At 38.0% G+C, this 22551-nt stretch overlaps 1 protein-coding gene across 5 annotated transcripts in view; it reads right to left on the reverse strand.

The window, feature by feature from the left end:
• LRRC28 (leucine rich repeat containing 28) overlaps nt 1–22551 on the reverse strand; it is a 190259-nt gene that overhangs the window by 23953 nt on the left and 143755 nt on the right. For all 5 annotated transcript variants that reach the window (XM_037832926.1, XM_037832925.1, XM_037832922.1 and 2 more), the window contains 2 exons: nt 15623–15798; nt 13268–13427 (listed from right to left, as the gene is read on the reverse strand). In XM_037832926.1, the coding sequence (XP_037688854.1) occupies nt 13268–13427; nt 15623–15798 (336 nt within the window). The remainder of the gene's footprint in view (nt 1–13267; nt 13428–15622; nt 15799–22551) is intronic.

Here is a 22551-nt window from a genome sequence, read left to right on the forward strand (position 1 = left end):
TGAGGCAGATGCCCTCCCTCAAGTCCGGAGCCATATTACTGAAACTCAAGAGGCAACCAAGTGGCTTCATCAAAAGAGTGGACACTGAGGGTATCAAACCTTATGGTGTTTAACCCAGCAGTTCCAGCTACTCATCACATGCCAACAACTTATAGGCAACACATTGTGCTCCCTGGGATGACTGTGAAGATTACTGCACCAGATAGGACACATCGGCTGATCACAGGCTCCAGTGACTGGTGGCAAGTGAACTACATCGGTATTCACCATGGTAGATACTGCTACAGGACTTCTGTTAGCTTTTCTGGTGGGAAAAGCTAATCAGTGAGCCACCAAACACTGCTAGAAAGGGTAAGTGCCCTCTATGGGGTACCTATGCAAATAGACAGTGACCAGGGAACCCCTTTCACTGGACAAATGATCCAACCATGGGCAATGGACTATCATGTAATGTAGACTTTTCATCTACCCTATAACTCCACAGGTGCAGGTCTTACAGAAAGAATGAATGGTCTCTTAAGGAACAGTTGAAAGATGATAAGAAATCCCTACAACAATGGACTAAAGACTTTATCAGGTCCTAACCCACCTAAACTCTACACTGAGAGTTACAGCCCCAGCTCCTATTGAAATGCTAACAGTAGGACTAATGCAAGTGCTAAGGACACAAATTAAAGGGCCAGCTACTTTACAGCCTGAAAGGGGGAATAATAATAATTCATTGTTGCCTATGCCTCAGACCATACAAACAGGGGAAAATGAGGTCCTTTGGCCTTGGTGCTGGCCTATGCAGCTGTGCTGGTTGGGAATCTTAAGCCCATGGGGAATAGAAGTCATCCACAAAATTGTAATACAGCCATAATTTATACAAAAAAATGCATGCTAAAACTTTTATCACCAATCTGGTGCCTCCTATTCCCATAGGAACCTTATGTATAACTATGTGGGACCCTTCCTATACCTAGACTAATGATTGATGTCACAATGGAGGACTCTCAAGATTTACAGGAAGAGAATATCTGGTATTTAAAACCTCTGACAATGTCCCTCTGCCTGGTACCTCACTATCTACCAGAGGAACTCTTGCATGTGTATTATTAAATAAACAAGATTTACCCCCTATTGTTCCCCATAAAGATCTTTTCACCCATAGCACCCTTGTAAACACCTTTCTTCAGTGGGCTTCAGTGGTAACTCATGCCCACGACCAAACCCAGTTGGGTTTGCACAGACTTGCCAACTTTGAGTGCTATCGGCCTTCCCTGGACCACAGCTTCTGCTAAGTGGACTATGTGGAACATCCTGTTGACATGGCAGAATTCAACACACCAACAAATCTGAACTGAGACTTTCTCTTTTAACACTGAAATCCAATTACTGTCTTATAATGAGACTTGGGCTTACATCTTTTCCCTTGTGAGGAAAGAAGTAAATAAGCCCTGGCCTATTTTAGGGTATGCTGTACATGATGGGATAGGATGGCTGACAGCAGAAGCAGTAACCTTAGACCATACTGCTCAACTGACCAACTGTGGCACAAGGCAGAACGTGTGCCCTTATAAACATACAATGTTGTGTATTTATTCCTGATCACTTACATAATATTTCACAAGCTTTAAATCATATGCAAGAGCACATACACAGTATTGACCAGTTATCTACTGACCCCCTTTCTACTTGGTATGATTCTCTTCTTTAGCCTTGGCAGCATTTCTTTGTAGGATTATCTGCCCTATATGTTGGATTATGACTATTCCGTTGTCTTTTACGTTGTTATTGTGGTACATGGATGCAATGCCTGTCCTACGGTCAATGCAGCCTGTTAAGCGGCTGGGCCCCCTCCTAAATGGCCCATAACAAACCTGCTTTAGCCCAAGACAAAGGTCAAGAAAGCAAACAATCTCCCACAACAATCACAGATGTAAAAATGGCATTGATTGTATCTTAGTCTTAAACACTAATGTTAGTAAAACATCAAGTTTTAGGCCCCTTTAATGATTATGCTAGAGACCTGATGTTCTTATACTAAATGGAATGTCTTTGTTCTAAAATCACATATTACTTCCCCTGGACACCTATTCCTCATGGCGTGCTAAACCTCTGGAACAGCTGCCACCAGAGAACCCCTCCTGTTTGTAAATCCCAATAAATCTTGTCTACTTCCGTGCCTTGTGTGTTTTTCAGTCTTGCAGCAGCCACCAGCCCATGCATTGCATGAACTTGGTCTGGTCCTGAACAGAGACCTATCCTGAATGAGGTGGGCCACACCTTAACTGAAGTAGACTCATCAAAAGGTCCTACTTATAATGGGTCCACACCCACAGGAATTGACTAAATTTAAGAACATGTTTCTCTGGGGAAAATATAGCTTCAAACCATCATACCAACCAAGGAACTAACTTTATGGTGAAGTACAGCAACAGGCTCCTGCCTCCAAAATTCAGTGATCTTGCCTTGTACATAACCACTCAGAAACATCTTGCCTCAAAGAAAGGTAGACGAGCCTACTGAAGGTTCAATTACTATGCCAGATGGGTGGGACAACCTATAAGGTGGCCATGCTGTCCTACAGGATGCAATTAATGCTTTAAAGGTGGTCAACATATGGTGCTTTCTCCCTACAGCACAAATACAAGAATCTAGGAACCAAGGGGTGTAAGTGGGAGTGGCCCTTTTTCTTAGTTTCCTGGGGCTTCTGTGGCAGAGTACCACAAACTGGATGGTTTAAAACAGAAATTTATAGTCTCACAGTTCTGGAGGCTAGATCAGAAATCAAAGTGCTGGCAGGGGCACGCTCCCTCTGACGTCTGTAGAGAACAATGTGTTCCCTGCCTCTCCCCTGGCTTCTGGTGTTAGTTAGCCAGCAACCCATGGTGTTCTCTGCCTCAGTCGTACATGGCATTCTCCCCTATGTCTGTCTCTCTGTGTTTAGAGTTCCTCTTCTTATAAGGACACCAGTCATACTGAATTAAGGGTCCATCCTACTATATTAAGACTACATTTTAACTTGCCCAATTGCATCTGTCATGACTATTTCCAGATAAGGTCACATTCTAAGGTGCTGGGGATTAGGAATGCAACATAACTTTTGGGGGGGCACAATTCAATCCATAACACCCTTCTTACTACCACACCTATAAACTTGCTTAAAGAAAATGTGCTTTCTGTTTTCACAATTTTGGGTTCAGTGGGTTTGGAAGTCCTGGTTCTCAAGGGAGGAATGCTGCTGACAGAATGATCGTGTTCACTGAAGCTGAAACTCTGCTGCAGCCAAGTCTAGTCCATCCCAGGAAGGGGAAAGTAACCCTGGAAGTGTTGCTCCCCCACAGTTTTATTGGGGTGGGGGGGGTGTTATTATGGTTTCTTTAACTTTAGAATCAAGTCCCCAAGTCCCTAAGAGCAGACAGGATTCATTCACTTTATTATTTATCATCATTACTAATGAATGTCTCCAGATAAATTCATTTTCTAAAACATAACACACACACACAGACACACACACATTTCCTCATCATCTGAACTCTTGCCATCTGAACCTGGGAAACAAATAAATCTGGACACTTACTATTTTTTTCAGATATGGCTGGTATTTCATAACATCTGCAATCTTGATTATTACAGTAACCCAGACACTTGATTGAGGCAGATAATGAGAAATTATTGTCATATACATTCCAACAATTAAACAAAAGATGGAGGGAGGCAGTAAAATGTAATTATATTGTTGTAAGGTTGTTACATTTGTCAAGTGTGAAGAAGGAAGTGGGGAGGGTCAGGGGTAAGGCAGAAGGGGAAGAGGCAAGTTAGGAATGTGAAGATACAGCTTTCAGTAAAGGGTGAAGTATGAAGAAGTATAATATAGCTGCTAAATGAACTAGGATTAAAGATGTGTAGTGCAACATTAAAATAATAATAAAAGGAGATTAGCTAAGAAGTCAAAAAATAAAATAAAACCAAGCAAAAAAAGTATTAAATTAGCCCCAAGGCAGGCAGGAAAGAAACAACAGAGAAACAAAGAAAGACCAGAAAAGACATATGGAAAACAAAAAGCAAGATGGTAGACTTAAACCCAGCCATATCAACAGTTACATTAAATATAAATGTACTAAACACCCCAATTAAAATGCAGACATTGTTAAATTGGTCAAAAGAGCAAGAGCCAACTATATTTTGTTTACAAGAGATGTGTTATGTTTAAAACTCTACTCAAGTGCACATGAGCTATTTAAGGTAGAACACATACTGGGTCATAAAAACAAGGCTCAAATTTCAAAAAACGGAAATCTTACAGAGTATGGTCACTGACCCCAATGGAACTAAATAAGAAAGCAATAACAAGATATCTGGAAAAGTCCCAAATATCTGGAAATCTAACAGCACACTTCTAAGTAATTTATGGGTTAGAGGAGAAAATACAAGACAAAAATATTTTGAACTAAATAATAATGAATATACAACATATCAAAATTTGTGGAATGCAGCTAGAGCATGCTTGAAGGAAATTTATACCTTTAAATGTCTATACTGAAAAAAAAAATGTTTTAAATCAATGATTTAAGTTTCCACAGTGAGAAACTCAAAAATGAAGAGTAAATTAAACCCAAAGTAATTAAAATGAAAGAAAATAAAGATGAGAACATAAATCAATGGAACAGAAAAGAGACAAATAAAAGAGAAAATTAACAATGCCAAAATTTGGCTCTTTGTACTATTAATAAAATTGATAAACACCCAGTAAGAGTAAGAAAGGAAAAAAAAGAAAAACAAAAATTACCTAAAACAGGTATAAAATGGAAAACATCACTGGAGTCTACAGATATTAAAAGGATAACAAGGAAATACTACAATAAGTTTTATGCCAATATTTGACAACTTGGACAAAATAAACTAATCACTTGAAAAATACAACTTACCAAAACTGAAAGTTGTCAGAATAGACTATCTGTATACTCCTATATGCATGGAACAAAATGAATTCATATAAATAATAATAATCTCAATAGATGCCACAAAAATATTTAATAAATTACAACACTCATTAATGACAAAAACTCTAAACAACCAGGAATAGAAAGAACCTTTAACTTCATAAAGGGCATCTATGTGAAATCCACAGCTAACAGCATACTTAATGGTGAAAGATGGAATGTTTTTCACCTAAGATTAAAGGCCAGATGTCTACTCTTACTATTTCCATTCAGCATTCTACTGGAGATTCAGCCAATGCAAAAAAAAAAAAAAAAAAAAAAAGACAAGAGAAAGAAATCAAAGGCATTCCAATTTGACTGGAAAAATAAAAATTAATTTCATTGGTTTATGGCATGATTGTCTATATAGAAGATCCTAAGGTATCTATAAAAAAGCTTTCAGAACTAATTAGGGAGTTTTGCCAGGCCACACAGTATAAGGTTAATATGCAAACATCAACTATATTTCTATATATTAGCAACAAATAATTGGAAAATAAAAAAAATTTAAAATAACATCCATAATAGTATAAAAGTATAAAAATACTTAAGCATAAATTTAGTGAAAGATTTGTAAGATCTCTATACTGAAAACCACAAAATAGTGCTGAAAGAAATTAAAGAAGACATAAATAAGCAGAGAGAGAAATAATGTTACCGGATGGAAATATTCAGTATTGTTAAGATGTTCATTCTCCCTAAATTGATCTATACAGTCACTGCAACAGCAAGCAAAATCTCAGCTGACTTTAAAATTTATTTGCAAAAGCAAAAGACTTACAATAGTCAAAGCAACCTAGAAGAAGAACATAACTGGAAGACTGACATTGCCTAGTGTCAAGACTTACTATAAATTTACAGGACTCAGGACAGGTAATCAAGGTATTGGTATAAAGATATAATACAGATCAATTGAACAGAAGAAACATTCCAGAAACAGACCCACACATTTATGGGCATTTGATTTTTGAAAGAGATACTAATGTAATTCAATGGAGAAAGGTGAGTCTTCAACAAATTTTGCTGCAATAACTGAATATCTTTATGAGGGGAAAGAAAGAACACTGATTCCTACTTTACACCATATCCAAAACTTTGAAATGGATTGCAGACCTAAGTTAAAAAGCTAAAACTATAAAACTTCTAGAAGTAAACAGGAGGACATCTTCACAATCTTGGAGTAGGGAAAGGTTTCTTAGGACACAAAAGCATGCACCATAAAATTAAAATTGATAAATGTGACTTGATCTGCTTTTCAAATGATACCTTTATGAAAATGAAAAGGCAAGTGTTGCTTTAAATTTTTTTCCTTAATTCAGGAAATTACATAAGTTTTTCAGTTATTAGATACGTTGCATTATCACTAATTTTTAAAAAATGAAAGTTGACTAGAACCCCAGTTCAGTTAATTTTCTATACCAGGATGTACACATATGTAATAATCACAACTGAAACAAGCCTCACACACAAAATGATCTTCAACATCCAAGTGCATTTTTAGAGATCAGCTGACTACACTTGCTCTCCTGATTTTAAAAAAAGGTAATTATGTAAAGCGTAAATCATTCATAGTGGAGTACAACCACTGAGTTTCTAAAAATACAGGTTCTAAGCAAAAAAATTGAAATCCACAAAGATGTAATTTTTGGCTCATGAAGCATAACGCCCATTGGGTGATCCTTACCCCTACAGGACACTTAAGGGAGTGAGATGGTAACCTGGAGGTGTCATATTTATGCTACACAGAAATTCCCAAGCCTGTGTATATATTTGCTTTTGGGAAAATCACCTAATAACACAGTGTATCTGTTTATTGCATTAATGATCCAAGCTGTTACAAGTACACCAAGAAGTCTCCTGCCTTAACAATGGATTTCTGCTGGTTAAGCCCTTTAAAATTCCAGAACCTTGGCATCAGAGACATGGTAGTTACAAGGGAGAAACTTTAAGCTAAGCAATAATTTCTTCAGTTAAGGAAAAGATTCCGATAAATTCTACAAAGAACATTAGATGTGACATTTGTTGCTTTAGATTCTCTGAGAATATTTATAGGCAAGGCAGAAGAAAGAACATTTCAGCTTGCTTTTAAAATACAGAAATACCACTATTCCTTAAAAAAACTAATCACAATGCTGTTGGCACATATTGAACCCACAAAAGTCATAAGAAGTATGGGATTTTCTTTGCAAACCTGTAGCCTTATTAAAAACACAAAGCATATCCTTGACTTATACAGAGATTCCAGCCAGAAGAAAAGTATTTAGGAGGCAGAGTTGATCAGATGAAATCTCAAGCTTGTGTATATATTTTTGGAGAATCATCTACTAATATATTGTGTTTGCTTGCTGTATTTATATAATAATAATATAATAATAATATATTTATTCCCAGGAAGTTCCAAATGAGTTTAAAGCTAAAAGTCAAGTGGCTGCAGGATTTGAATCGTTCTTATTCTGGTAGGTCACCATCAATAAAAATGTGGATTGGCTATTAATAATCAGCAAAAATTTATCAACTATACCATGGATGTCATTAAGGAATAGCAGAACAGTTAGACGCCACTAGCTGAATGGCATGGGAAAATAGAATGGCCCTAGACATAATGCTAGCTGAAAAGCAGGTGTCTCTGTTATGATTGGCGGAACTTGTTGCATGTTCATCCCCAATAATATGGCACCTGATGAAACTATCACCAAAGCTTTACAAGGTTTAACAGCCTTATCTCAGGAACCAGCAAAAAAATTCTGGCATTAATAACCCACTAACGGGGTGGTTGGAAAATTGGTTCGGGAAATGGAAAGGAATTGCAACATCTGTTTAAACTTCCCTTATCATTTCAGCTGAAGTGTTCACAGCTGGGTGTTACATTATCCCATGTGCCCAGGGGTTAGTTCAAAGACTCATCGAAACAGCCCTAATCAAGAATATCAGCAGAATAATCTATACCTCCCTCAAAGAGAAAGATCCCTATGATGAGGAATGTGAAAAAGCTCTTAGCAGATTTGAGAAACTAAAATGTGAAAACTAAAAAGAGTTCAAAAAGAAAGAGGAGGGAATCTGTAAGAAAGGGTTAAGTTTAGCTTTCACATAAAGGCAACATGGGATAGGGAAAATGGTGGCAGAACTGGCTTAAACAGGCTCCGTGGTAAAGGGAAAGAGACAGAGAGAAAGTCATGACATAAGCCTAGAATCAGCACCAGCTCCTTATATGGGAAAAATAACCAGGGTTACTGGAATGTAAAGGGCTATGGGGTATAATCAAAGGCAGGAACTCTGGGCAGGAAATTTAAACTAGTTAACTCTCTCTGACTCTGATAGGCTATACAATTCAAAATCTCAAAGGTGGGCTAGTTAGCTCTCTCGGATAGTCTGTAACCTCTGGAGTACACATCCAATGGGGAAACAGGGGAGGGACCTGCATATTAGGGTTAGGATATAACTATCGCCATGTTCTTTTATTAGCACGCCTGCCATGTTTCTGGCTGTGCGTCCGTTCTTGCAAGATTGTGAATAAATTCTTTTCTCCTCCAAAAAAAAATATATATTTACATAATAATTTATATAATTACATAAACAATATTATGTAAATAGTATTATTTCTATAATAATATATTTATATAATAATAATGGCTGTCTCTCCTGGGAAGAGTCTGTGTGCAGAAGCAGAGGCTTTAATGTTACACACTTGCTTCTCTATTTGACTGATCCATGCCCCATACTTTCGGTGAGAGTTACATATGCAAAAACAAGTATTGGGTGGTTGGGTCATAGCTGAATACCCTATGTGTAGCACAGTGCATTACGTGTAGCAGATGGTTACAACATAATTGTTGAAGGATACAATAAGGAAGAAACAAGAACAATTTACTTAAATTTGTTGATGACTGTTTTACTTGTGGGAAATATAATAAGTCACACCCTGAGAGTGTGCCAATGAATAGGCTTTTGCTGATAGAAAATAAAAAATTCTCAATACAAGGATGCAGATAATGTCAGTATCACTGATATTATTAATTAGTTCCAAAAAACAAAGTAAAAAACCACAGAAAGCAGGGGGGTAAAGAAACATTTAAAAAGTGATTAAACCAGGTAAAACTTAGATAGAAGAGACTATTAAAAAAAAACCAGATACTATTATTGGGCTGGAGAAGGGTGGCATTGGTTGTTCTGAAAGACAAAGGGAAGCCCTTTGTAGGACAGTACTTCATCCCCTCTGACAAATGATCTCTATCCCAAGGCACAATGATAACCCAGACTTCAGGCCCTCATGTAATCATTCTAGCCTGGAAGACCATGGAGAATTCCCAAGAGAACTAAGCTCTGTAGATGACTCGGTCACGGCAACACCACCTACTGCGGTGCCCTGCTGGCCGCAGACGCTCCTTGCATGTTTGATGACTGAGAAACGAATAAATGAGTGGATGAATTCTTCTGAATAATTTGGAAGTAACTGAAGAGTACTTTTTGTTTACTGGAAACCACTAGCCTACCAATGTTTTCATGATTAAAAATACTTTTAATTGCTAATGCAGTATCAGCTTGTTACAAAAATTCAACAAGACTTCTCAAAGGAAACCACTGTTAGTCCGGTGTGTGAGTCCTTCAAGACTTTTTCTACGTATATACTTGTTTAAATGTATGTGTGAAAATAAATATGCATACTTATACATATGTACATGTTTAAACACTATATATATACACACACACTCTATATATATTTGCATCCATAATTATTTAACAAAACTTGGCCCATTCTATATATACTCTTATGTAACTTGTTTAAAAATATTTTTAATAAAACAAAAATTTTGCTATAAGAATTTTCCTTTTCTTTTTAGAACTGTGTAACATTTTAGGCAAGGGCTTTTATTTAATACTTCTAGATTATACTATTTTGTCCAAATTATTGTTTTTGTGGATTTGTAAAAAATGCATGCTTACTGAAAATATTCAAATGATTCTGTAGTACATAGAGGTGAAAACTGAAGTCCCCTGACACTACCCCTATAATTCCACATTCTTCCCTCCCAAGGTGACCATAATTAAGAGTGGAACTACATCCATGTGGACTTCCTAGCGCACACACTAAAATTATACAGATACAGATTTCAAAAAGCACCTTGTTCCGAATGTTAGGGATAATATTAATATTGTATTTATGAGTACTGTGTCAAAATTTGTTCATAGTATATAGTGATCCACTTAGTAGCCTATTGTAGAGCACAGTGGTTAAAAGGCAGATTTAGAGCAAGACCACTCGGGTTCAAATCCCAGCTCTGCTATGAGACCTTGGACCAGTTTTTAACTGTCCTGTGCCTCAGTTCCCATAAAGAAAGGGGAGAGTATTGGGGTGAACTACGTGGACATTCTGAGGTATATGATTCAACCTAATAATAGTACTTACCTTGTAGGATTAAGATATGTGGTTCCTAAACCACATCATAAACCTGGCACATCATAAACTCTATGTAAGTACTAGCTGTTAATATTGAAGATACAAACTAAAAGGTTGGTATTTCTAAAATAACAAAACATCACACCTGAAAAGGAATTCTAGAGGTACAGACTGGCTCCATGAAATCAAATTCAATTAGCATTTATGGAGGCGCAACTACTCACCATGACTTTTGTTTTAGTGCTTCTACAGTAATTCTCTTACTTAATTTTTATGATAACTGGGTGAATTTGAAATTGTCATCATCATTTTGAAATAGAAAACCTGAAGCCCAGAGAAGCAACGTGACCTGCCCAAAGTCTGAGCACAGTAAGCTCAATTTCCAGGTTAGGTGTCCTGACCCCTAAGACCTGTATGTTCTTTTCTTCCCACTGCAGGGCCTTACTGCACAAAAGCAGTGATGTCACCAGGCCCCAATCGGAGTGCACCCTGAAGCATGTGTCATGGCCAAACATGACCATGCAGAATAGGAAGAATCAATTTTAGTTGTTGCCTCAAAATTCTCTGGTGGTTTAAGTAAGACTTTCTGAATGCTCCTGAAAAAATACTGGGTAGCCTGAATTCTTATGGGGAAACAAAGAACTTGTGAAACTCAGAAATGCTCAAGAAAAGCCAGACACATGTTAGTTTACTAATAAACAATATCCTAAATGATGTTCTTCATTTTAGTAAATGAACAATACATTTTGTTAATGAAAAAGTGCTATTCCTACAGGCGTCAAAACCATGAATTTACTAGCCATTCTTCTGTGCTATGTATATTGGAAGATCTGGAACTTTACTGTTTATGCAAAATATTGTAATCTGGCATAATTTTACTTCGCTCTGTTAAATTTAGGTTGAACTCACACTTCTATAGAACTTGATATTTTAGAAGAATATTCAATATGTTCTCTTTTAGAATAATGCCAGATGGCCACAATGATTTAGAAATTGACTGATAACAATGTATTATTTTATGACAAGCAATGTACACAGAACTGAATATTTTAGAAAACTTAAAAAATAATATTATTAAGACCTTTTAGTCTAGAACATTAAAAAAATATTGATTTCATTTTCATTGGAGTCAAGTACTTGTTTTTCAGTTACAGAAGAAACTATTCTAAAGACCATGGTAGAAAGTGAAGTCAATGCTTTTAATACAATCTCCATGGCAACATGGGAAGGAGTCCGGACTGGTGAACCAAATGAAAGCCACAAACTCTCAATTTCAGACCCTAGCATTAACTCACCACAGAGAGCCACGTTTATATTTTGACATTTCATTTCTGCTATAAACACAGGTACTTCTGGCTTTGCTTGTCAAAAAGGCACTGCCTAAGTCCTATGTACTTGACATACTCAGTTTATTAAATTAATACTATTACATTTATGTTCTGAGACAATATAAGATTATTCACACCGACTTTCCAGGTTGTAGCTGGGAAACAAGTAACAATAATTCAAAAATGCAAAGACTGAGTAAATTCCCCAAATTTCATTCATAGTAACAAAAATGACTTCATTTGAAACATCTACTACTTTTCTCACGGATGAATTACCATGATAAAAAGCAAGTTTAATTTAATTTAAATGCAATTCCACAAAATTTGGTTATCTGACCGCTCAGGATTAGAAGTAGCAAATTAGAAAGGTTTGGAGGGAGCTCCTTCCCACACAGTAAAGCAGAAGCCATTAAAAATACAGAAAGTTGAAACAGGAACTGAAAGTGTAACAAAATGGGATAATTCGGCACAGGATTGGGGAAGCGAGGGTAGAGAAGCTGGCAAAGGCGTCTACCATCCGAAGAATACCTATGATGTGCCAGGGGTTTGACTTCCTGCATCTGCTAATCCTCTCCCGCCTTGCCCTGCAGGCCGGTGATGTCCAGGGTGACACTCAGTGTGGGTGATAACGTTGCCCCCCTCTCACAGCCAAAGGGCTAGGCCTGCTGGGGTGCCAATGTCCCCATTCTTGATACTGTGTCACAATGAGTTCTTTGCAGTGATTCAGAAACCAGGGAGGGAAACAAAATTGTGGAAAGGTTTCTGTAAATAGGGTTAGACTTGAAATGATTCTTGACACTGAACAGGGGTCATAAGCTTCAGTTATGTGAAAAATCTACTCACCCAAAATACCATATTCAATGGGCAAGAAGTATTACGGTACTTTTTTTAACTTTTAAAAATGCAGATATAATTAAAATTTGAAAACCTGGAAAAACCTGAATTTAGAACATCCTTAAGCCAAGGTTGTGCTAATGGTGGATTTTTCATTTTATGTCCTATTTCTAATTGTCTGGTATTCTTTTTTTGAAACTACCAGCATGGGGGTATTACTTAGTGAACACTCATAGGAAATTCAAGGCTTTGTGCCAAGAAATAGAGTGGCAAGCAAATGCCATTTGAAAGGGGTAGAAATTAAAAACAGAAACACACACACACACACACACAGACTGTTCAGCTACACACTCTTTCAGTTAGCGACGCCAATTAAATAGAAGGGTTGGGCGCGTCCCATTACATAAGAAGTATTTTTTTTCCTTCTTCTCCTTTTTCTGGCATTGTTTATTGCCCAAAGACTACTGTGAATGAGGGAATAGCAAGGAAAAAACTCCACAAAGAATGGGCTACTTTAACTAATGCATATAATAGAACCGTTCTGTATATGACCAAAAAATTCACTAATGAAAATGGAAGCCCAGTTTTCTTGCAGTGCTGAATTTGAGCACTTATCTCATTTAAGATGCAGCTCAGGAGACACACTGTGGCCTGTTTAAAGCTGCTAAGTTAGCCATGCTGCCATGCACACTCCCCACCCCCTGCCCAGGTAGAAACCCCGGGGCCCACGCAGGCCTGATTACCCCTGGTGCAGCCCTGCCATCGGCGTCTCTCTCAAGGGAAAGAGCTTGGGGTAGACAATCGTAAACATGGGCTCGCTGCAGCGGTGACAGTGCCCCAGGGGGCAGTGCAGCAGCTCCAGGAGACTTCTGGGTAGCGAGATTGGAGACAGAAAGTTCAAATCTGGAAGATAAGAGAAAATCATGCTCATGAATCAGAAACCAGGTTTCCTCAAACTGGGTTGCTTCTTTTTTTTTTTTAATAGAAAACTCAGATTTATTTGTTAGGCTATTACAAAGACAAAACAATTCTCCTCTGAAGTACTTTGAGGACTTTCACTTGCTTCACTTGTTCTGTTATAGAAAATCACCCGAAAGGTTGGAAATTGAAGGATATAACCTAAGACGTTATAATGGAAAAGACTAGAATTTTGCAGGCTAAAGTAAACATGGTGGAAAGAATGAACGCTAGTCAGAAGTACAAGACTTGTGTTAGTTGGTGGTATGTGTGGCTGGGATGTTTCTGAAGCCGCTACCTAGAGATGCCTGAATTAATTAACCCAGGCCCCAAATTTCTCAAAAGACCCCACCCCTGTGGAGAATAAACAGAGAGGCTACGACTCTTCTGAGATATCTTTGTTTCTCTTTTTAAGGGATAAGGGTATCCTTAGATCCCCAAAGGGGCATACTTAAATTCAGCCTCTCTCTTCCACACCTAGTCCACCTCCACCCCCAAGCTGCTGTGCATTTTCACCATGTAGGCCTGCTACTGAGACAAGTTGCATGTAGTAAAGGCAGGAATTATAAGACTGATCTCAAACTGGGCTTCTTACCATATTTCTCTTTGTTACCAAATAAGTTCAAGTTAGTTAAAAGTTACTGCATGTTGAAAATTCTTATCTGATAGGCATAGAATAAAAATCTAACACTACTTGGAAATGAAAGACGGTTTTTACATTTTTGATACAAAAAGAAACCACTTATCTATTCTTTTAAAAGCAACCAGAAGCTGTCCTGAGGTTAAAGGCAAGGAAAGAATAAGATCAAATATTCTTCAAGAACAAAGATCAAAAAGGCATCAATTTACCCAGAGAGGGTTTTGAAAACTTCTACAAGAGAGAATAAAAAAAAAAAAAAAGGACTGGGACTGAGCACTAAAACTGCCTTTGATTAAGTTCTTCACTAAATCGACTGAGCATTTAGGATTAGTCAAACATCAATCAAGCTAAATCATATTTATTTAAAAGAATGAAAAGGGAGAAACACTGATGGGAAAACAAAGAAGATGAAAAAATAATGAAATCAAGCCTTTGCCTTGTCTCGCTCCATGAGTAGTCATTAATCAAAATAGGGTGATTCCTTCCCAGCTTTAGCCTGAGATACACAAAAGAGATGTTTAAAGCAAAACATCCCAGTGGCCCAGCCCATCTTGAGCACAAATGTACCCTGGTTTACTGTTGATGATAAACATCCAGGAGAGAGAGAGAAAATGGTCATAAAAAGGTTAAACCTAAAAACTCAATTGACCTTTGGAAGGAAATTTGAGTTATCTTCTTATCTTTTGTATCTGTTTGGACTCCTCAGTAATCATTTAGCAAAATGTAATTTATTCATAGGTGAACAACTATAATTTTCTGTTAATTTTAAAAAACAACTTAATAACTTTGTACTAGACATTCCTAGAAGGTTAATGTCAGATGTCTTTGTCTTTAAGCAAAGGCAAAAAAAATCTAGCAGTTTTAAAAATACCTGAAATATATTTTTCTTATTAAAATTGCCTGGCGTTTTCTTAAAGCATCTCAGATATCCACCCCACAGCACCTATGAAACTTCCACCCTGACGAATCCTTTCCAAAGCAAAAGCTGTCATGCTGTGGCAGCACTGACTAAGTCCCCCAATATTTCTTCTTCTCAATGTATATAAATTTCTGAGATGTGAGGAGGCTGCAAAGCAAAAACTTGCTTTGCTGGAAGAGGTATCCAAATTTGCTTTAGGGATGAGACCTTTACAAATTTTTTTCCTACTGAACAAAGTCTCTACCCAGACTTTTATTGCAACCAACTACATGTTTCTAATCACTAATTTTCTGCATTTAAACCACAGAGTTGCACTTTTTTAAAAATTCAGTTTGAGTTATATTCACATGCCATACAATCAGCCACAGTGTACAGTCAATTGTTCACAGTACCATTGTATAGTTATGCTTTATCATCACAATCAATTTTTGAAAATTTTCATTAGAGTTGCACTTTTAACCACTGTCCTTTGTCACGGACGACCATGTTTTAATATATGCTTCTCTGTGTCTGTAGGAGATGCTAAAGTGATAAGTGTGGGTACAATATTAGAACTCTCCCCTTCGTGGAGAGGCCACGTACCTTTCCACAGCCTGTGGTGGGTATGATACAGGTTCCGCATGGCTAGTTCTTGGAGAGGCAGGACGCGGTCCTCCTCTGTGCCTATGGATTTCACCTCCGTCGGGAGGAAAACAGTTAGCTGCCCCGATGAAAAGGACAGCAACTTCACCTCTGACACTTGAATGGGAGCACCACAGCTGCAGAAGAAATAGTCACAAGAGCATTAGCCGTAAGGAAAAGAAGCCACGTGCCAATAAAAATGTGTTAAAGCAAACATTCGAAGACCCCAGAGACTTTGCCAAATGGCCAGAATTTTTTTAAAGCAAGCAGATGTTATCCGTGTTCTTGAATAAAACTTGGTTGAGAAATCTAAACTCATCAAGTGGAACCCAGCTAAATAATTGCCAAGGCCCAGGCCCTTCCATCAAGGACAGACTCTGAAGGAACTTTCCTTCAGAAGATCTACACAATTTGCTTTAGTAAGCTCTATTTTTCTTCATTTTATTACCCTCTCCAAGTTTTTGTTTATTGAAATTTTCAAAATTAAAAGGGGAAAAAAAAAGTGCCCTGAGGTATAGTATTTTGGTTTAATGGAAATCTTATGTACGAAACAGTTTAATCTCAAAGGAAATAGATTTTGAATGGTAGAAGATAACGTTATTGGATCCTGGTATGGATTGAATTCAGTCCCCACAAAAGAGATGTTGAATTGCTAATCCACAGTCCCTCAGAAGGGGACCTTATTTGGAAATAGGGTTTCATGGATTCAGTCAGGCAAATGAAAATGTGTCATCCTGGAGTGTTTGGGGGGGCGTCGGTTCTTAATCCAATAAGCTGGTGTCTTTATAAGAAGATGAAATTTGGATGCAGACAGAGGGGAGAAGGGCACGTGATGACTGAGACAGAGCACACCATGGACTGCTGGACAGCCGTGGCCAGAAGCCAGGGGAGAGGCAGGGAACAGACTGTTCCCTTTGGACTTCAGAGGCAGCACGGCCCAGATGACACTTGATTTCACATTTCTGGCCTCCAAGACTGAAACAAGGCCTCTCTGTTGCTTTAAGCCACCTGGTTTGTGGTACCTTATCATGGCAGCCTTCGGAAACTAAGACAGATCCTTCCACAAAACTAGGAGGAAAACTCTGCTGACAAAGCCTACTGAGTAAGCCAATCACTACCAGTGGCCTGCAGCCGCTCAGAGCCGAGGGCAGGGCTGCCCAGTGCTCCTTCTGCTGAAGGGTCATTTAAACTCAGGTGTCCCATTTCATTCTATCTTCTGCCTGCAACTCTCTGGTTACCTAAAAGCCTCAATATTTGTCTTCTCCAACAACAAATAGGTGCCATCAAACATGGCATCATATAAGATCCCTGACCTCGGCCAGAAACAGGCAACAAAGGAGAGGGTCGAGGACAGGAAGGCTGATGCTCTTGGTTCATTTGTTCTTTAGAATCATTTATTCCTTTCTTCCTGCCTTCAGAAAACACTTCCAGAGCACCTACTGTATGCAAGTCAGTCAGACACTTGGATTTATAAAACCAAGGCAACAACTTTCCCTTGGGAGAATAACTTCAATGCAGTTGCTAAAATGTGGGGTGTGCCAGTTTGGATGTATTATGGCTCCCAAAACGCCATTATCTTTGATGCAATCTTGTGGGGGCAGATTGATTAATCTTTTTTATTAGGCTGTGACCTTTTGATTGGATGTTTCCATGGATATTTGACCCACCCAACTGTGGGCGATGACTTTGATTGGATAATTTCCAAGGAGGTGTTACCCTACCCATTCAGGTTGGGTCTGAATTAAATCACTGGAGTCATATAAATGAGCTGACAAACAGAAGGAACTCAGTGCAGCTGTGGGTGACATTTTGGAGAGCAACTGACAGTGACATTTTGAAGAGGAGCTGCAGCTAAGAGAGAACAAAACACCCCGAGAGCAACATTTTGGAGAATGTCATTTTGAAACACAACCTGGGAGCAAGCAGACTCCAGCCACGTGCCTTCCCAGTTAACAGAGGTTTTCCAGACACCATTGGCCATCCTCCAGTGAAGGTACCCGATTGTTGATGACTTACCTTGGACACCTTATGGCCTTAAGACAGTAACTGTGTAGCCAAATAAACCCCTTTATAAAAGCCAATCCATTTCTGGTGTTTAGCAAAATGGTAGCATTAGCAAACCAAAACAGTGGGGGCAGAGAAGACAAGTGACAACTCTGTGGAGGGAATCAGGAGGGTTTCCCAGAGGGGTAGGACCTGACCCAGAATACACCGACTTCACCAGGAATGAAAGGAGGGAGAGCAGAGGGAACAGCACATTCAGCAGTGTGGAGGCCTGGCAGATCATGGCTATGTCTGTGGTTTCAGGGGGGCCTGGAGAAAAGGATACAGCCTTTGGAACAGCAGGAGGAGGAGGCTGGGAAGATTGGCTAAAGTTTGATGGCTTCCATTCATGGGGACAATTGTTAGTTGGTTTTTTGTTTTTTTGTTTTTTTTTTAATCTTCATTTTATTGAGATATATTCACATACCACGCAGTCATACAAAACAAATCGTACATTCGATTGTTCACAGTACCATTACATAGTTGTACATTCATCACCTAAATCAATCCCTGACACCTTCATTAGCACACACACAAAAATAACAATAATTAAAATGAAAAAGAGCAATTAAAGTAAAAAAGAACACTGGGTACCTTTGTCTGTTTGTTTGTTTCCTTCCCTTATTTTTCTACTCATCCATCCATAAACTAGACAAAGTGGAGTGTGGTCCTTATGGCTTTCCCAATCCCACTGTCACCCCTCATAAGCTACATTTTTATACGATTGTCTTCGAGATTCATGGGTTCTGGGTTGTAGTTTGATAGTTTCAGGTATCCACCACCAGCTACCCCAATTCTTTAGAACCTAAAAAGGGTTGTCTAAAGTGTGCGTAAGAGTGCCCACCAGAGTGACCTCTCGGCTCCTTTTGGAATCTCTCCGCTACTGAAGCTTATTTCATTTCCTTTCACATCCCCCTTTTGGTCAAGAAGATGTTCTCCATCCCACGATGCCGGGTCTATATTCCTCCCCGGGAGTCATATTACTGTTAGTTGGTTTTTACACAACCATCTGGCCACAATATGGCAGGCAGGGAAGAGACTGGTAGCAAAGAGGTAGAGAAAACCCCAAAGACAGAAAGAAACAGATTAAGAATGTGGAAGTTGTTACGGTCTCGAAACTGAGGGCTTGAGATAAGTAGAAGAGGTGTGGGAGAGCCAAGGCTTTCTCTGTGTATTCCTTTAGGAAAATAATTTACACTTTTATTCGATTGATAACTTGGGGGGTTTGATTTGTTTTAAATAGAAATGTCATCACATTTCAGAAGCAGGAAAGTGAGTCATATGTGAGGTGGGTTTGACAAATTCCACTTGACTTCTTTTTCACATAGAGTTATTTTTATTGATTTGATCACAGGAGTTCTAGTTTTTAGCCAGGAGTGTCTTTAAGGGGAAAAAAAAAAGGTTAAAAAGAATCTAATTGTAAATTTAAATCACAAAAATACTGCATGATCATTATTACAATACAGAAAGTGAAAAGAGTGAACAGTCTTTCCTAAAGTCTCCATTTAATCCCTCTCCCCACCTTCAGCAAAGTAATCACGAAGATTGATTTGGTATTTACCCTTCCGTTCTTTTCTCTATGCTTAGGCAAAAAATACAGAGAGATAGATGCCCTCCCCCAACACATTTTTTTAAACATATAGGATCACAAAATTCTGTAATGTGCTCTGGTTCACATAACCTTTTAGGCCAATCAAGATACATTTAGAAAGTTCTTTATAATAGCTATCTAATATTCCATAGCACGGATGAACCATAATTTAATTATTTACATAATTTACTTTGCATATCATATGGTGCCTTTTGCCATTCAGCACTCATATTCTATGATGTAAAAAAAATCTACCCAATTATTTCCTTCATGGCTTCTAAAGTTTCTGATTTTCTAAAGAGAGTTAGCCCTAATCCCAAGACCATACATATATTATCTTAAAGTTTCTTCTAGTGTGGGGTCATATGTTCAACTTTAATAGGTAATTTTGAACTGTTTTTACTAATTTATACTCTCACCAGTCATTTATGACAACTGCCCTTGATCTAAATCCTGGCCAGCACTTTTGTCAATCTTCAGAAGTATATTTATTTTCCTGGGTGGGTAGTGAGATATTGCTGAGGTTTTAACATGCATTTATTTCCCTGATATTAAAGAGATTCAGCAACTTATGTTTGTTCTTTTGTGACATGTCCGTTAAATAACTCTCTCGCCCATTGTTCAATTAGGTTGTTCTTGGTCATATTAATTTGTAGGAGGGTCTTTACATATTTTGGATGCAAACCCTTTGTCAGTGTATTAGTTGGGATTCTCCAGGGAAACAAAGCTGTCAGAATATATATAAAAAGAGAGAGAGAGAGAGAAGTTTATGTGTATGTGTATACATACAGGTATACACATATGTATATATGCATATGTATGTATCTATTATGAGATTGTTATAGGAATTGGCTCATGCAGCCATGGGGACAGGCAAGTCTAAATTCTATAGAGCAGGTCACAAGCTGGTAACTCTGATGAAGGTTTTGATAAATTCCCCAGGAGAGGGTGGCTGGCTGACATAGAGATAGAAATTCTTCTTTCTGCCTGCTGAAATCATCAGTTCTCCTTTTAAAGCCTCCAACTGATTAGACAATACATCTCTCATTGTTGTAGGCAATCTCCTTTGTTGATTGTAGATGCAATCATCCATAGATGCAATCAACTGACTAGTGATTTAAATCCATGAAAAACCCTCACAGTAACAATCAGGTCAGTGCTTGCTTGACCAAACAACTGGACACCATTACCTGGCCAAGTTGACACATGAACTTAATCATAGCCAGCTACACGTTTTGCAAATATCTCACTCTGTGGCTTGCATTTTTACTATTCTACTGCTATCTTTGGAGTGAACAGAAATTGTTAATTTTAAAGTAGTTCAATTTTCCATTTTTATCTGTGGTTAGTTTCTGTATCCTGTTTAGGAAATCTTTTCCTACCTTGGAATCAGAAAGGTATTCTATGTTATTTCCTAAAACCTGTGTTGTTTTACCTTTGACAATTAGGTCTACAATCTACTTGGAGCTGATTTTTGTGTATAATATAAGGTATAGGTCAAGTGGCACTTGGAGGAAAATTTATATTCTTAAATGCTATTGTATTAAAGAAGATGAAAGGCTAAATGAGCAGGGGAAAAATTGAAAAAGCAAGTCAATTAGTAGGAGAAAATATGTGTACCATAAATTCCATCAAAGGACTTGTTTCCAGAAAAGACTCTTAAAAATCAAAAGGAAAACAACAAACTAATAAAAAAAAAAAAATTATCAGAAGACTTGAACAGGCACTTCAAAAAGAGGATATACAAATACCCAAAAAACACGAGTAGATTCTCAAATTCACTGATCAACAGGGAACTGCAAGTTAAAACAATGATATAATACAATGCACACCCAACAGAATGGCTAAAATGAAAAACTGACATCGTCAAATATTAGTGAGGATGTGGAGTAATTAGAACACTTAATTTAGAAATTGGTACAACCATTTTAGAAAGCTGTTTGGCAGTTATCTAATACAGCTGAATTTACAGAACCTATAGCCTAGCAACTCTACTCCCAAGAATATACCCAGCAGAAATGTGTGTGTGTATGTGTATGTGTGTGTGTGTGTATGTTCACCCAAAATATGCACCAGAAATGTTCAGAGCAGCATACTTCATAGTAGCCCAAAAGTAAAATAACCCAAATACCCAACATACCGGTTTGTATATATTATGTCCACCAGAAAAAGCCATGTTCTTTGATGCAGTCTTGTGGGGGCAGAAATATTAGTGTTGATTAAGTTGGAACTTTTAGATTAGTTGTTTCCATGGAGATGTGACCCACCCAACTGTAGGTGATAATTCTGATTAGATAATTTTCATAGATGCATGGCCCTGCCCATTTAGCTTGGGCCTTGATTAGTTTACTAGAATCCTATATAAGAAGCTCAGACAGAAGGAGCTCGCTGCTGCAATTTACGGACACATTTTGAAGATGGCTGCTGGAAGCAGAGCTTTGCTTATGCTTTGGAGGTACTAGCCCAGAGTTTGCCCTAAGAAGCTGCAGCTTACAGAGACATTTTGGAGACAGCCTTTGAAAGCAGACTTTTGCTCCACAGGAGCTAAGAGAGGAGAAACACCCCAACAGCAACATTTTGAAGAATGCACAGTTGCTAAGAGAAGAGCTGGAACACAACCCAGGATCAGCAGATGCCAGCCACATGCCTTTCCGGCTAACAGAAGTTTTTCAGATACCAATGGCCTTTTTCCAGTGAAGGTACCCTATTGTTGATGCCTTACCTTGGACACTTTATGGTCTTGAGACTGTAACTTTGTGACCAAATAAACCCCCTTTATAAGAACCAATCCATTTCTGGTGTTTTGCAAAACAGCAGCATTAACAAATCAGAACACCCAACAACAGAAGAATGGATAAATTAAATTGGTATATTCATAGAGTAGAATACTATGCAGCAGCAAGAACAAATAAACCACAATTACATGTAATAACATAGAAGAGTCTCACAAACATCATATTGAGTGAAAGATAATGTATTTGAAAAATGATTACATTTATGAAAAGTTCATAAAAAGATGAAACTAATTTATTGTGTTGGATGTCAGGATGGTGATGAGCATTTGTGTGGGTTTAACAACTGGAGAAGGGAACAAGGGGGCCTTCTCAAGTGCTGGTTAACATTTTGGTTTTTTTGTTTTGTTTTGTGTTGTTTTCATCTAGATGCTGGTTAGATTAGTGTGTTTACTTTGTGAAAAACAATTGAACTGTATACTTGGTGTAGTTTTCTTTATGAATCTTATACTATAATAAAAGTT

This window comes from Choloepus didactylus, chromosome 4 (assembly GCF_015220235.1).
Source record: "Choloepus didactylus isolate mChoDid1 chromosome 4, mChoDid1.pri, whole genome shotgun sequence".
Lineage (NCBI taxonomy): Eukaryota > Metazoa > Chordata > Mammalia > Pilosa > Megalonychidae > Choloepus > Choloepus didactylus.